The 16,026-nt window shown below is 39.8% G+C and overlaps 2 protein-coding genes across 2 annotated transcripts in view; one reads left to right on the top strand and one right to left on the bottom strand.

Moving 5' to 3' along the window:
- The first annotated feature begins 4,871 nt into the window (after window positions 1-4,871).
- On the top strand, window positions 4,872-9,582 carry LOC145782078 (uncharacterized). The gene is made up of 5 exons (XM_082593814.1): window positions 4,872-4,969; window positions 6,606-6,723; window positions 7,362-7,424; window positions 8,407-8,457; window positions 8,825-9,582. Exons 1-5 carry the CDS (start codon window positions 4,897-4,899, stop codon window positions 8,901-8,903), a joined length of 384 nt encoding a protein of 127 aa, XP_082449940.1. The 5' UTR covers window positions 4,872-4,896; the 3' UTR covers window positions 8,904-9,582.
- The window catches only part of LOC145782077 (splicing factor Cactin-like), a 47,825-nt gene continuing 40,836 nt past the window's right edge, over window positions 9,038-16,026 (bottom strand). The window contains exons 9-13 of the mRNA XM_082593813.1: window positions 13,145-13,329; window positions 12,662-12,821; window positions 10,894-11,117; window positions 10,291-10,518; window positions 9,038-9,917 (exon numbers count right to left, since the gene is read on the bottom strand). Of these exons, the coding sequence (XP_082449939.1) occupies window positions 9,759-9,917; window positions 10,291-10,518; window positions 10,894-11,117; window positions 12,662-12,821; window positions 13,145-13,329 (956 nt within the window). The 3' untranslated portion in view covers window positions 9,038-9,758. The remainder of the gene's footprint in view (window positions 9,918-10,290; window positions 10,519-10,893; window positions 11,118-12,661; window positions 12,822-13,144; window positions 13,330-16,026) is intronic.

Here is a 16,026-nt window from a genome sequence, read left to right as displayed (position 1 = left end):
TTCGTTTTGCTAGTCAAATTCCGAATGCCTGTCATTTTCAATTCCCCGCTTACTTCATAATATACCGGTAGAGCCTTTTCATCAATAACAGCTATCGTAAGAATCAAGGGAAAAGCTATACCGGTTTCATAGTTATGTCGCTTTAAAAATACAGATGTGTTGAGCTAGATTCTGTGTGAGTGGCGTTTGTTAACAGGAAGCTTGACTTATGTTCTATGAGAACGTTAGGTTTTGAATTTGCAGCATTGAAATGCATTTTGCAATACTGATAATTTTCGGTTAAATGTTAAAATATAATTTTGTTAGTTAAAAACATGGTACATGTTACACCCTCTACAGGCTTTACTGTATAGTGTAGTGCAGGGGTCACCAAATGGCAACCCGCGGGCCGCATGCGGCCCGCCACGCTGTATCGCTGCGGCCCGCGGAAGGTATCAGCGTACAAGTATAACCAAAAATACTTTTCTTGAGGAGTCAATGAGCATGAAGATAAAAAATACTTTCCGGGAAGCATATTTTCGCTTTGCATACGATTCCACCGACCGACCATTCAGATTGTAGTTCTAGGCGGGGGTCGCTTAAAGTTATTCCAATGCGATGTCCAGCCACACTGTACCAGTGGTTGATTAAAACGTCTGTTTTCGAATTCCGAAATTGTCTGTGAGCATAGGGTTGCTTATTTTAAGTTTGTAAGTGTCATGTAAACACTAGTGTGCGTTTCACCGTTATTGTGTTTCACGAGCAGTGTTCTCGTTAAGCAAGTTTTTGTTAGCAAAATAGGCCGGTGTGCCAACTCAATTTATAATAAATTGGCAAAATATTTTATATAAATTTAAACACATTTTCTGGTTGTATCAAGAAAATGCAATATCTTTTGGCAGGTGTTGGTTGTATTGTATTACTTCTGGTTGTATTTTCATAAGACAACTTCTGGTTGTATTATGAAAACATTTAGTTTGGTAGCCTACTGCAAAATGTTGTTAATCAACAATTCTTGTCATGCTGATAAGCACCGCAAGTGACAGTTGTCTAATAATCAAGAAATACGGTTTTATAGACTCTCACAAAAAGATGAAAAACCAACTCATTGCTTTTTTAGAGGGAACACCGTTCATGAGTTACGATAGAAACGTTTTTTCGGTGATTTCTACAAGCGTTTGTTTCATGGTGCCTAGTTTCTTTCTCCCTGTTATTGAAGCCTATTTTTCGCTGATATGTTAGCAGGTCACTGTTGTTGCCTGTATTGCGATGTGTCAAACATTTCTTTGGTTACTGAAACTGTTAATTGCAAGGTATCTTTTGTGAAGCGACGTGACAACATCACTCTTGCTTGGCGATAAATATTCTAATGAAACCGTTCGCCTCGCTACAAGTGCGCAAAACAAGTGGCCTCGTTTATTAGACATTGTTAAAGAAGTCAAAAGTGTTGTTAAGGGAGCTTGGTCTGGCAGTAGCGTTGTTTGACTAATTTTGTTACTGCGGTATTCTAAGATAAATAGTAACAACATGTAACGCTAAATACTGGGTACGAAATGCGTTCATTTCTAGCATAAGAGTCAACCTACCTAAAATTTTATTAGTGCGGCCCGCCACAGCTCTCCTAAGTGCCAAAGTGGCCCGCATGCAAAAAAGGTTGGTGACCCCTGGACTGTAGTGTATATACATAATATGAACCCTGCATGTTGTGTAAAATAAATACCACATTCCAGTTTCTGCGTTGTAAGGGGCCCCCAGACTTATGTTCGGAGGAGGCCACATTCTTTGTTGCTACGGCCCTATACACAACACCAAAAAGTTTCAATTACAACTGCATGAAAATGCGTAATTAGTTACATATAATTACAATAACAATTGGAATTTGTCCGCCCCGTTGGCTCAGTGGTTACGCGCTCGTCTCAAGATCAATCAGCGCTGGGTCAGCTGACTGGGTGTGCGCTTGAGCAACAAATTTCAAGGACTGCTCTCCATTTAGCGGCACCAAGTGGATGGAATAATTCTCCGGCAACAACGCTTCAACAATCGGAAAACTTCACTTTACCAATCTCGGTAACTGGCCTTGGGTCAAAAGCTTCTACCAGCTTCAACAAGTATGCGAAACGACCAGGAATAGCCTACCAAGGCTTTATCAGTCCGAGGATAAACCAAGCCAATTGATCGAGCTCTGCTTTAGACACATTGCCGTCTGCCGAGGCGAGCACTCCATGAGCAAGGGGCTACCAGTAGCCTACTATTCTTAAACCTTTCAAGATTTCGCTACTTTTTCCAGTTCGTTGACGTGGTGGTATCGACTATTGTAGCATCTTTCTTGTTCTGGACACGTTAATAACAAAAAGTAAACGATATCATTGACATGATATGATAAAATAATTAAATCGCGATCGGGAGACTAAATATTACATATTAGTGTAGGGTTTTTACTTAACTTATTGTCGTAATTTTGTTTATAAAAAAAAAAAAAGATAATTTAAAAGAATATTGAGAGACTCTAAATAAAAAAGGATAATTTAGGCTTCTGGCTGTCTAGTCTAGGGGTATGACTTCCTACATAAAAGGCAAAACGAATTAAATAGAATTAGCCTAATCATTTTTTATTACATCAAAGTTACAAATTTGGTATTTGGGAAATTGAGAAATATCTAACCAATCCAGTTTATTTCGACCGGTGTCAGAAGAGCGACATTCTCCAGTCGTGAATTTAACCTTTTTAGTTCTACCGTTGTTCAGTCTGCTTGCTTTGCAAGTCTGTCTCTGAGTGTTTTTCATTTTTCAATTCCCCGCTTATTTTATAATGTAGTGCCTTTTAGATTACATCGTCTAAGTGGTTAGGAATCCTGGCTTTCACCCAGGCGAGTTCGATTCCCGGTATAGAAACATTGATGCATTGATGGGTCTGTGGTAAAATTCTCACCTACCACGCGGGGGGCAGGTTTCGACTCCCGGCCAATGTAATTTCATTTTAAATTACCGTCTAATCCGGTATTTTACAAATCTGCCTAGATCTGTGTATTCGATAGCTACTTTTCTTTTTTTGAAAATAACTTTTGCTTTTTGATGAAAACTTTCTGGTTTCGTCCGTCAGCTCTAATGATTATCGCGTGACTTTGTGACGAACGAAGATGCTTCAAGATCAACCGGGGCTGGTCCGACTCTCGAGATGTGCACTTGATGAGAGCTTGATCCTTAGCAGTTTTGCATAGGCCTACTTGTAGAGGTTTTGAACCACTGACGCAGGCCCGGGTATCGAGATTGACAGAGTAAAGTTTCCGATGGTTAAAGTGTTTTTGCCGGGCAATTATTCCATTCACCAGGTGCCGCTGAATGGAGAGCAGTCCTTAACATGCGTTGCTCAAGCGCACACCCCGCCGAACAAGTCCAACCAGCGCCGCTTAATTTTGAACCATTTCAGTCAAAGGGAAAAAATTCCTAAAATCAAACAATCACATTCTTTTCAAAGAGCGATAGTTCAGTTTCTTCTTCTTCATCGGGTACGGTCATTTTTCTTAATCTGGTGTGACATCCCACTCCCTCCATTTAGTTCTATGTTTTGTTTTTGTTACTAATTTTGACATTATTTTAGTCCTGCAATTTTCTTGATGTTGTTAGAAAATAATTCTTTTTTTAGTCGTCCTATGAGTAGGCCTACCATGGCATATCAGCAAAAAGTAAAAGAAATGAACAGGTTTGTATGCTTCATCCAAACGGACTGTTTAGAATACGGGTACAAAAAAGATTTCAATTCTTAAAATCTTTGGAAAATATTGCAATATCGGTATTGATAGTGTAGATAGAGTAGGTAGTATAGATAAATACCATTGTTATAGTGAGGTAACCTATAAGATAGCACATAGCCTACATAAAAATATTTAGCCTACAGCCATACCTTCTAAAATCAGGTTTTAAACAAATGTTTGTTACAATGTGAGCAGGTAGGCTACTTGTCTAACCTTCGTATCCTAAATCAGGTTCAGGAGTGTTGCATAAAATCGCCCGATTTGAAATTCTGACGTCAATCTTTACATAACTCCACTTATTTACGAAGGCACAACCTACGGACAAGTAATTTTATCCTTTGTTGATTTGCTTTACACATTTGGTTGAAAAACTTATTATGCAAACAAGAAATCTTATGAGGGAATCGTCTCTCAAATGCAACGGTGATTCAACAGTGAGTTTATCATTAAACCAATGTTTACTTTGTTGTTCAGAGTTGGCGAACAAAGACGTGCCAGGCTTGTCAGCGCATGCGACAGCAAAATTTTATTCGTTTTATTTCCCGATTTGTTCTGAAGTGCTGCGGACAGTTAGTAGCCCAGTAACCTATTCAACTGAAGTTCAAGTCGGGTTAACTTAATGCGCAAAAGTTCGACATCCCTTTCTAGCAGATATGTTGGTAGACAATCGTGATTAGGACTCGTTTTATAGATTTGAAACTACTGGACGAGGATCGATAAAAATAACAAATAAAATATACAACAGAAAAAGAATAATTGTTTTAATTCGCGTCCATTGTGATAACATACAGTAGGCTACAATTATTACTGTATAGGCTACAACCAACACGACAAATGGCTGAACCGCTGAAAGCAGCGAATGCCACTTTAGTCATTGATCCATCGACAGAGGTTGTGAAGTGTCTTGCCAAGACAGAGGCGCGCGCTTGCTGGCTGTGGCACACTGATATTTTTTGGTCGGTTACAAATGCCATGCAAGCGATTCCATCACTTGAACCACTAACTTTACTACAGAAAAACAGAAGCTTAGGCCTACTACAGAAGGTGTTATAGGCTAGGTGGAAATAACTTTAACTTGACCGTCATTGTTAGAACTAAGGTCAAGGCACTCCCACTCATTGTTTTGGAAATTTCAGGCAGCCTAACATTGAATAACTTGTTCAGAATGAAAAGGTTATTGTCTTTGAGCGTATGTCTTTTGTCGTTGTTGGTTATAGCACAACCGTGCTTAGCGGCAGGTGAGTTAAGTCAAGCCTGATATAATCACAAATATAGACAAAATTGTACTTTTGCTGACTATAAGCCTACTTTATTATATAAATTTATCAGTTTACTGCGTAGCGGAAATTATCATACCAGTTGGGCGAATATTATGCTACATCATCAAATTTTCCCTTTTTTTAACAGCACCGAGAATGTATTGACATCATTCAATTTACTATTTGATTGAAAGTCTTGCAAAGTTTCTACCGTACTAATTATTGATTTTTTAGTGAAAATGTTAAATTGATTTTGTAGGTTAGTTAGATTGACCAAAGGCCTAATTCAGTGGTTCCCAACCTGGGGGTCGCGACCCCCAAGGGGGTCGCAGAGCTTTTTATAGGGGGTCGCGAAGCTGTTGCTCATGCAACAACAAAAGTGAATGTAAGTAGGCCGAGGTACCGGTCCGCTAGTAGTATGTGCCAGGCTACGTTTACATGACGTTTCATTGCGCCCGAAATGAAAATTTTTCGTTTCGGTTAGTTTGCCAGACTCGTAGTCTGTTTGCATGCGATGACCGAAATGAGATTCGTGGCGGTCTGGATTTTATGTCGGTAGTTTCAACAGAAATGAAACCGAAATAAAGTGGTTTCGGGTGATGTAAACACACCGCAATGAAATCCTAGCAACGAGATTAGCCCTAGTGCTAGTAGTTTGTGGTCTGTTTAAGTATTTATTTGTAGTGTAGGAGGAAAAGAGAACTTGAACATTAGCCTACATCAGTGCGAAAGCTTTGTGTTTTTGAAATCATAATGATAGATATTTTCAACTGGGACTAGAATGCTGGTTGTTTAATTTAAGTGAGCAATTGCGAACCAGCAATACAAAGTCACTCTCTCAATTTTGGTGTGAAATGTATGATTCATACCTACAAATTTCTAAGCAGGCTTTTCAAGTATTACTGCCCTTCGCTACGACGTAGGCCTATCTAAGTGAGAGTGGTTTTTCAGCTCTTCTGCATATGAAAACGAAGGAAAGAAATAGAATGGATGTGGAAGACGACATGAGACTGGCTCTGTCTAGCACACAACCTCGAATTTCACGGTTAGCTGCAGACGTAATAAGGTCAACCATCGCATTGATTGTCAATAAATGCAAGAAAAACATTTTTAGTGCTGCCTTTTGTTGTATTATTTGTTAATAGTAGGCTATACTTGCATTTAGGAAAGAATATAAGTGGAGGTCGCGGTATCTACGAAATTTTTTAAAGGGGGTCACCAAGACAAAAAGGTTGGGAACCACTGGCCTAATTGTAACACCCCATATCGCTATTGTACCCGACGACTTAGTCGTTCACAACAACTGGACTTTAAATCTGTGCTCTTGTTTGGTTCTTTTATATTTGTTGCAATGTTTCTGTATTGTGCTACTTTTTACTATACAAATACTGCACTGTAGAGTAGGTTTAAATATTGAACATTTTATGGCTTAATTTAGCCATCGCTTAAGTTGTGATCTGTTTTAATTTTGTGATAAAATTATTCATTTTTAAATTCATTAAAAAGTTCTTGCAGGCTAGTAGTTTGAGGTAAAATCACTGGATCAAGGACAAAAAGTTTAAATTTCCAAGTGTAACGTTTTAATTAAAGCCTAATTTGCAACTCCTTGTTGTAGATGGAACGGGAAGCGCCTACCTACAGCCCTGGATTGTTGGAATAATTGCAGTCGCTGTATTTCTTGTCGTTGCATTTGCTTTTCTCATGCTCAACCACTACGTGTGCGAACAGTTTTAGTAAGTAAAAGCTACAGTAGCCTACACTAGCCGAGATTTCGAAACCTTGTTAAAAAGTTTGGTGTGGTATGCGATCACAATTCTGGTCACGTTTTCTCTAACACGACCGTACAGAAAAGTATGATTTTTTTATCAAGATTTCCGCCCCGTTAGCTCAGTCGTTACGCGGCCGGCTCAAAATCACGCAGCGCTGGTTCGACTCTCGGGGTGTGCGCTTGAGCAACGCATTTTAGGACTGCTCTCCATTCAGCAGCACCTAGTGAACGGAATAATTTCCAGGCAACTTCAACAATCGGAAAACTTTACTCCGGCAATCTCGGTAACCGGCCGTGTCAAGAGCCTCTACAAGTATGCGAAACTACCAGGATTACCCAATCCCTGAATCAACGCTTTGTTAGTTCGATGATAAAGATTCAAAACCAACCAACCAAGATTTCAAAAATGGGCTCTTTCAATATCGGAGTTAAGTTGAAATATTACTGCAGGAGGGTCTGCTCTTTTTGTCACATATCGTGCTTGTTTTAGCTATCATAAAGCTAAAAAGTGCTGTGTTGGTAACTTAAATGTGGCTAACAATGCATTTGGATGAAATGAATAAAAAGCTAAAAATCAAAACGTGATGAAATAAATTATTTTAGTGAAAAAGATGAAGATTATCCTGACGAAGAATTGATAGACGATTCAAGAACACAAGCCGAAAAGTAAGGCTTTGGTTGCTTTCATTTAAAAAAAGTGAAATACTTTCTTGACTCTTGAGTGGTAGAAAATGAATAGGCTATGATTACGAGAAAAGAACAAGTAGGCTACCAAGAAACTGTTTTTTGCTTCGAATACACAATAGGTGTTTTTTACAACGATAATTCGATACAATGATTCCAAATCTGTGACTTGCGACTCCAAGATAGAATAAAACATATTCGAGGTAGTTGTTGTAGGCTACTTAAACTCACAACAGACGAAATTTAAAGTTTTCTCACTCTCTCTTATATCGTTATCACTTGTTCTAGCTTGCGGATGGAATAATTGTTTGGTGTGCTCCACTAAATTCTTTACAATATACTGTAGTAGTGTAGTCAATTGACATTTTTAGGTTATTTTCGTTTACCTTTCATCAATTTTCGAAAGATAAATTTACAGTAGGACAATATACCTTACATTACCTTAGGTTACCCTGCTTTTGAGTTTCTGTTGATAATAATTTATAATAGTTTATTGTTTTAAAGTCTTTTTTTTAACACCTGGTTTTATTGTTACCGTGCGGCTTGGCAAAGTAGGATCCGGTGTAATTATTGAGGGCACTGAAATCCAAACAAAGAAACGATTTCGAGTAATGGGTGGTACCAAATTTAAGTCATAAGTAGAGTAGACAACCGGAAACAGACATTGCCGTCGGCTGCAGCGTGGGTCAGGTGTACGTCGGAAGGCGTACACCGATGCATAGCGCTCAAGTCCGCTTTCCCGCAATGCAGGATAAAGATATGAAAAAACAAAACGTAGAACATGACGTGCGTTTTTTGCCTGAAATGAAGCTACGCCACAATTGGCGTACAAATGTTCACAAACAGTAATCTGTACGCTGGCTAATTGTGTTTTCTCTCGTTGTTTGTGAAATAAAGTTGTGAGTTTTGCTAAACAGTTGATAATAGCCCACAAGCCCTACATTGTAACTTTTGTTATTTTCAGTCACTACGAATCGTTCGATGAGAAGAGGAGTCCCGGATCTAGCGATTCAGAGTAAGTTTTTTGCTGTAGCCTATTCAGATGTACGCCCTGTAGTTGACGATATAAATCAAGTAAATGGGAAGGCAAGGAAGCCAGTCTTCGTGTCCGCCTTCAGGCATGCCTTTAAGTGTTCTGCCAAAGACACAGACGTATGATTTTGAGCTGTGTCGAGCTGGCGCCCTTTCAAGCGTGGTACCAAGCGACAACTCAGGATTTAACAGAGTTGCGTGTTTGCAACACGGATCTTCCACTTGAGAACTGACAATTTTTGGAATACGATATGGAAATGTGTTGGCAAAAAAAGTGTTGCCAGGAAAGATATTTCAAGATTGTCCTTACTCTATCGATTCTTTCTTAATGAGATGCTTTTTCTTTGCAGAAGTCCAAGCCCATCTTATGCCTTTGAGAATAAGACCTTCTCCAAAGTTGACTACGAACAAGAAACAACTGCGCTCTGACATGTTTGTGAAACCAGGACAATAAATAAAGAGTGCAACGTTAATTCCGAGTTTGGAACAATGATTCAATAATAACCTTGTAAAATTTATCTTTTGTTGCATACACTGGTGTATTTGTTGTTTTAAGGTCCAACCTAAGTCGTCAATTTATTATTTCTCACATCGTTTCAACACCTGGTGACAACTTTGATGTCCAGAAGATTTTAGATCAACAGCATTCATGTAGAGTAGTCTGTAAATTTAAAAATCTAACGGGGTTAACCCAAGTGTTGTCAGGAACCTTGAATCGAGGCAAAGCCGTATAGGTTGGATACATAAGGAAAGCAAGAAATACACTTTTCCATAAACGTTTATAAGAAAATATTTTAAGAGACTAATTTTCTACCAATTACACCATCGTATAGTTTATAACTTATGCAGGTTCTTTATATTTCAAGAAACTTATAATTTTAGTTCGGTAAATTTATTTTGAGTAAGCCGCTACCCCGACATGATGTTGATGTCCTATTAATCTTCAATTGTCAAATCACTATACAAGTGTGACGTCATCGCTGTACAGCCTACAACATTCATTGCTTGTCATGAGATTTGTTAATTTGTTTATTGTAAAATAATGCACTTTATTCAAGGGAATACCAATATAGCGTAGCAGCAGTAAAATATACTTTTTGCAGTTGTAGTCCATTTGTTGTGAAGTGCAGACACACAGCCACAAGCACGGCATGTGGCATCGACGTTGAATAAGTTGCTAAATGCTCAAATGCGCCACCGTTGGGTCATTCAAATACGCTTCCTCTCTTCACTAGTTGCGCTGTGTTACTGTGATCAAATTCATGGAGCCACGCCACTTGTAGATCACCGCCTGTAGCGATAGCGCTTGAAATGGAACCAGAGTTGGAATATGCTGTTGAGAAACTGGCAACGGAACCCGTGCTTGTGCGAGTACTCCCACTCTCTGTTAACAATCTTGAAGGCGATGTCTTGGTAGGGGGGACCGGCGGAAAAGCGGAGAATCTAAAGCGGAATTTAACATTTAGTCGGAGCAATAGCAACATCTTGAAATTGTAAAAATTCTGAACGCGTCGCTTTCGCAGGAAATAGGGAATAAAAGCGTCAGTGAAAGGTAAGAACCAGTAGCCATGAAATATATTTGAGAGCAGAAACATGGCTTCTACTATAATGCAGGTCACTGCAGAGTGTGAGATTACTTCGGTGATTGGGGCAGTGAAGAAATATAAACCATTTTGCTAACAGCCACCATACAAAACTGACTAGTAACTGTCTTGGAAAAGGTTAAAGTTAAAGATCATTAGTGCAGAATTATTTCATTATCTTGTGAGGAGATATAATGGGAAAGATATGTCAAGCCATCACTAGTTCTACTTACCGCAAAGTCAGTGCCATCTCCATCGGGGGTGATCACGTAGGTGGGGGGTTCTGTGCGATTTATCAGGTCCGGGTAAAAGATGTTGAACTTATAACCTTGTACAACCTTTGGTGGCGGGTTATCAAAGTCATAATGCGTCTGATTGTATTTGTTCCATTCGAATCCTGTGTGTACGCGGTTGAAGAACCTCGGCTTTCGTGGTCTGTACTTGTCAGCCCAAAGGAAAACCTGAGTACAACATTAGGAGTGAATGACGGTGGTGATCTTGACTTGCAAGAAAACAAAACACATTAAAAAATATCTCTTCAAAGTCAATGGTGGTGGAAATAGCTGGATTGCGAATTACTGTAAATACTCGCGAAAGTTGGGAGACAAAAACATCGCAAATCTGAGGTGGTAAAGATAGACCTTCGGCCCAAGAAGCTCGGACGAAGAAGAAAGTTCGCACCAAAAAAGCACTAATGAGAGAAAATGCCCACTAACTTGAACTAACATTATTTTAAATCATGATCCAACTGAAGCAAGAGAACCTAGATGAACATCTCAGATGAAGATACTAAAAGGACCTAAATAATTATCGTGGAAGATCAATAAACAACCTACCTGTTGCGTGACTGGAGCCTCCACTGAGAATTGAGCTTCTTCCTGGGTATCCATCCCTTCCTTGGCTCTCTTGATAAAAGCATCTTCCTGACCAGATTTTGCATTCCCGGTTTTTGAGAGGAGCCTTCTCTTCCCCTCCATGGTGAGAGCATCCTCATGAGCATCAATGATCACAGCATCAGGGGGAAGATCCTTGCCTTGCATCAGACGGGGACTGTAATTTCCTGGAGAAAACAAAACCTAATGAAGCAGACATCCGGGGAGACTGCATCTTAATACACGAATCGATCCATTCAGTCGCTCAGTTTACAAATGAAACGCTGAAAATTTATTTATCATCATCACCGTACACCGTTGTTAAAGGAGAGTGGAGAAGACAACTTAAATTGAATGTCGTTGTTTTTTTACTGGTTAACTTTTCATTGAATCAATTCTTTCTTGATTGACTGACACTTTCACCAATCCTATCTCGTGACAACAGCTATCAGTGCTCGATGCATATAAAATGCATCAGCACAAGCAGACAAACGTGTATTGCCATGCACCTCAGCCACCTTTATGATCTCATCACGCGTACAGTTGGGGAGAAAATGATTAACAATGTTCACAGCAATAATATCAACATTAGAACAGAATCTAATTATATTTGTTAAATTTAAACAATAATTGAAGAGTTAATTGATGGTACGTCGTCGTCGTCGTCGTGTGAGCCTCTGGGGCCGAGGGTCTATCCTTTTACCACCCCAGATTCACGATGTTCCCGGACTACACTGGAAGGCTACCGGTACTAGAGAGCAGCCAGTCTTTGGTTTCATCATCCATGACACGCAGACCTCCCACTCCGTTAGGTAACTTGAAGATGGAACAGTCATTGATGATGTGGTCTGCGGTCTGTTCCTTGGCACCACATTCACAGGAGGAGGAAGAGGCCATTCCCCATTGGTGCATGGTTGAGCGGAAAATCCCGACGCCCGTACGGAGATGGTTGAGGTGCACCCATGCCTGTCTTGGTAGTGTTAGGCCGATGGGGCGTGTGTCGGCGTTGGGGATGAACGAATGGAGTCTGTTGGCGCTTGACTTCCAGTCAGAACTCCATTTATGGTCCGCCCAAGTAGCCGCAGAGATGTCTTGTACATCAGCTTCGTTGATAAGAAGTTGAGCGGCTGGCACGAATGGTTGTCTTGATTTCAGTCGACGGGGGTGCTCGTTTGGGAGAGCAGAGATCTTGTAGTGGAGAAGGTGGTTAGGCTCCAGTGCCCGTCGACCGAGTGGCTTCTTCGCGACGAAGCTCAGCGGGTTGGATGCCAGCGAGAATGGGGAGATTGTCCAATGGTGTGGGACGCAGGCATCCGGTCACTGTGCGCAGGGCGCTGTTTATGGCAGTGTTGATGTTGTGGCAGTGAGCACTGCGGCACCAAACAGGTGCACAGTACTCTGCTGAAGAGTAAACAAGGGCTAAGGCTGCTATAAGCAAAGTGTCAGCCCTCTGGTGGTAATTGATGGTACAGAACTTTAATATAGCGAGTACAAAGGGTGCTCAATGCTCATAGCTGCAGGTTTTCGTCTGACTCTTCAGAAGCTATTGCCAGAATGCAGACGACAAGCTCCTAAAGAGAGTCAGACAAAATCCTACAGCTTTGAGCAACCTTGTACTCGCTATTGTTAAACAATAGGTTTGGAATGCTTCAGATAACTATAACTTTTACAAGAGCATGACTCAGTCTCTTTGAATCTAACTGTGTTGTTACATTCATTCACTTGGCAATACCTTCATCATACTCTTCCATGCATCTTTCTTCAATGTCTTCACGAGTGAGTTCTTTAGCTTGTTTGTCAATCTGTTTATCTTCCTCCTCTTCTTTTATGTCTTCCTCTTTTTCTTCTTGCTTTATCACTTTCTTTGATGTAGATGGGCCAGGATCGGAGTCCTAAGTTATATATAAAGAGAGAAAAGAAAATCGATTTAACAAATAACCATTATTTTTTTTTTTTAAATAACCATTAAAAACTGTAGAGCACGTTTCAGGAGCATAGCAACCAATAAAATGGTTAATTCTGTTGCTTCGTGTACCACAGTCCACAAAATACCTAGGACTAGGAGCATGGAGAAAGAAATGATAAAACCACACGAAATAAGTTTTTGTTGACATGAATGCAACACAAAGTTTCAAACTTTTGCCAAGTTTAGCCATCTTGAATTGCGTCAATTTTCCGTGGAACAGAGAATATGTGTTTTGTTGCAAGCTCTAACCTTAGGCATAACTGGTAACAAAGGCTGAGATGGGAAACTTTCTTCGGCATGTTGTTCCTGCTTCAATTTGTACAGTCTGCTTCGGAGTAATTCCTGATGTCGGTCCCGGAGCCTTGCCCGGGCGAGGTAGGCTTTCAACTGGGATAGCAGTGTCTCCCAGTATCCGACATCAAGGCTTGAACCACCTGGGTCACAAATAGAAGTAAAAAACGTTCAAAAGCTTGAAAGCAACATCATTCCAACTACAAACAATAGCATCATCGATGATTTGGTCTGGCGTCAGTGGTTTCTCGACGGCAAATCCTTTAGAACAGTGCAAAATTGACAAAGAAAAAGCTGATAATATATTTTTATTAATATAACTAATAACACCAGCTCATTGCATGATCAGATTGGTTTTCTACTTTTCGGAGAAATCCTTATTCGAAGACAGCCTTTTTCGGAGATTTCTAAAATCTCACAGCGGCATCTGTTTATTGAAAGGAATTAGCTTATAATAGAGTTAATCGAATAAAGTCACAGCGAAAATGTCTCATTATTAAAGTTGCTAGATATCGCTATAGCCTATACTCGCAAGATTATTGCTAATTCAAATCTACCTTAGTGAAAGATAACTTTCTCGTTTGCATGGACTTGGAAAAGTAAATACAAAAACCGTCTACCCTAATGATCCCTACAAATTCTCTAAACAAAAAGCCGTCGCTGGAGTTAAGACAGTGTTTCCCAAACTTTTTTTTAATAGCGCCCCCTGGAAAACGAACAGAGTATCAAAAACCCCTTCGACAAAAAAAGTACAACCAAAGTTATTTTCCATTCATCACAACTTAAGACCCAACTCTAATGAGGCTGGTGCAATGTCATTAGCCTCTTGATATCGGGTTTCAGTTTGGATAGGAACAATCTTAAGTGTCCCTGTCTAACTATGTCAAGACGGTTTGTTTTGTTATCCCGAAGCGTTGTCACGGCACTGAAAGCACGCTCTACCAAGTATGAGCTGGGAAAAGCAATGATAAAAATTTTGACCGTGAGGGTATTTCTTTTTGATTTGGTTTTGCAGCCAGAACAATTTATACGAGATGTTGAACTTCGGTTTGAGTTCAAAATCGCCTTGCAATGTTATCAGTTCCTCCTCAAGAACTTCATGTTTAAAAATATCACAGAATGGGTCGATTATCCAGTAAGGGATTTCTAACTGAAATACATCCTGGAATCGAGCCCCATGTCTTTGTGTAGTTCTTAAAGATGTTTGCTGTACGTCTCTACATCAACATCAGATATGCCTCTATCACTGGTATCAAGTTGTTGCAAGTTTGAGAATTGGAAAAATTCTCGTCTAGCTAAATTTCGCTGACACAACACGAGCTTATCACTGCACCCAGACAGTGCTGATTTCACCTTGAATAGATTTACTTCGTTATCCTAAAGGGATAAATTAAATTCAATAAATTTGGATAATATGTCTGACAAGTAGGCGATATCATTTCTCACAACCAGGACGTCATTCGCAAGGCCAGGGTAAAACTCGGTAGAAATTCCACCATATTTTCAAACAGCGAATAAAATCGTGCAAGGCAATTTCCCTTGGAAAGCCATTGTACTTTGATGTAGACTAGTGAGCGTTCAAAAGCTTCGGCACTAGGAAAATTGCCCGTCGGATAATTGCCCGCCGGAAAATTGCCCGCCGGAAAATTGCCAGCCGGAAAATTGCCAGCCGGAAAATTGCCAGCCGGAAAATTGCCAGCCGGAAAATTGCCCGTGTGGGAAGATTGCCGTCGAGAAATTGCCACCCGGAAAATAGCCCGTCTTTGAGTAAGAAATAGCTGCGAAAAAAGTCAAGCTGTAAGTCTGTATTGAACCATTGTTCCTCTAATAGTTTAAACTTAGCACCCAGCTGTGATAAATGGTGTAATAAACTTTAATCTGCGAATGCCAAACTAAATGAAAAAATGCTTCTGGAGAATATAAATATAAACTCTCGATCTCATACCGACAAAAGTATACAGCTTCACTGAGTTCTGAGGACAATCTTCTTTCAGATTCCGCTATTGTATCAAATTTTGTCACCCCAAAATGGTGACCGTCATAAAAAGTGAGCAAGTAAAAGACATGTTTGTAGATGAATTGCAATTTATGTATCATCGGAATAAGACGAATAAAAGTGGTACTACGATTTATTGAGAGTGTAGTGAAAGAAAAGCTACAAGTTGCAAAGCAAGATTACACACGAACTCGCAGATTGACAATATTCAAATTTTAAAGAAAGTAAATGAACATACACATTCATCAGGTAAAGATATTGTGGAAGCAAAACAAGCTTTGAAAGATGAGGTAGTTTCTTCTCACCAATCACGTCGTACCTTAGTTTCTGAGTGTGTTTCATCTCTAGACGAATATGCACTTTCCCAAATACCAAGTTTAAATCACATGAGTAGAAATGTTAGGAATTGGAGACAAAAAGCATGCAATTTTCCACCTGTTTCGACTGTAAGAAGCGGCTATGATATTCCATTGCAGTTTCAAAGTCTTGCTTCAGGTGAAAGATTTCTACAATACGATTCTGGAGTAGATGATGGTAATAGAATATTAATGTTTGCGTCAAATGAAGGGCTCGAAGATCTCAAAAAGTACAAGAACTGGGCGGTCGATGGGACTTTTAAGGTCGCTCCAGACATTTACTATCAAATTCTTACTGTTCATATTCAAATCGCTAATGTAACAATTCCACGAATATTTGGCCTTTTGCCAAATAAAACCGAGGTTACATATGGAGCGGTTTATGCCAAAATTAAGGAACTGGTTGGTGATGCTCCAGAGCATGTGACAAGTGATTTTGAAAAGGCTTCAATGAATGCAGTAAAACAAGTCTTCCCGGGTGCTACTCA

This window comes from Aplidium turbinatum, chromosome 13, assembly GCF_918807975.1.
Source record: "Aplidium turbinatum chromosome 13, kaAplTurb1.1, whole genome shotgun sequence".
Taxonomy (NCBI): domain Eukaryota; kingdom Metazoa; phylum Chordata; class Ascidiacea; order Aplousobranchia; family Polyclinidae; genus Aplidium; species Aplidium turbinatum.
The sequence above is the reverse complement of the archived record's forward strand: the minus strand, read 5'-3'. Positions and strand labels throughout refer to the sequence as shown.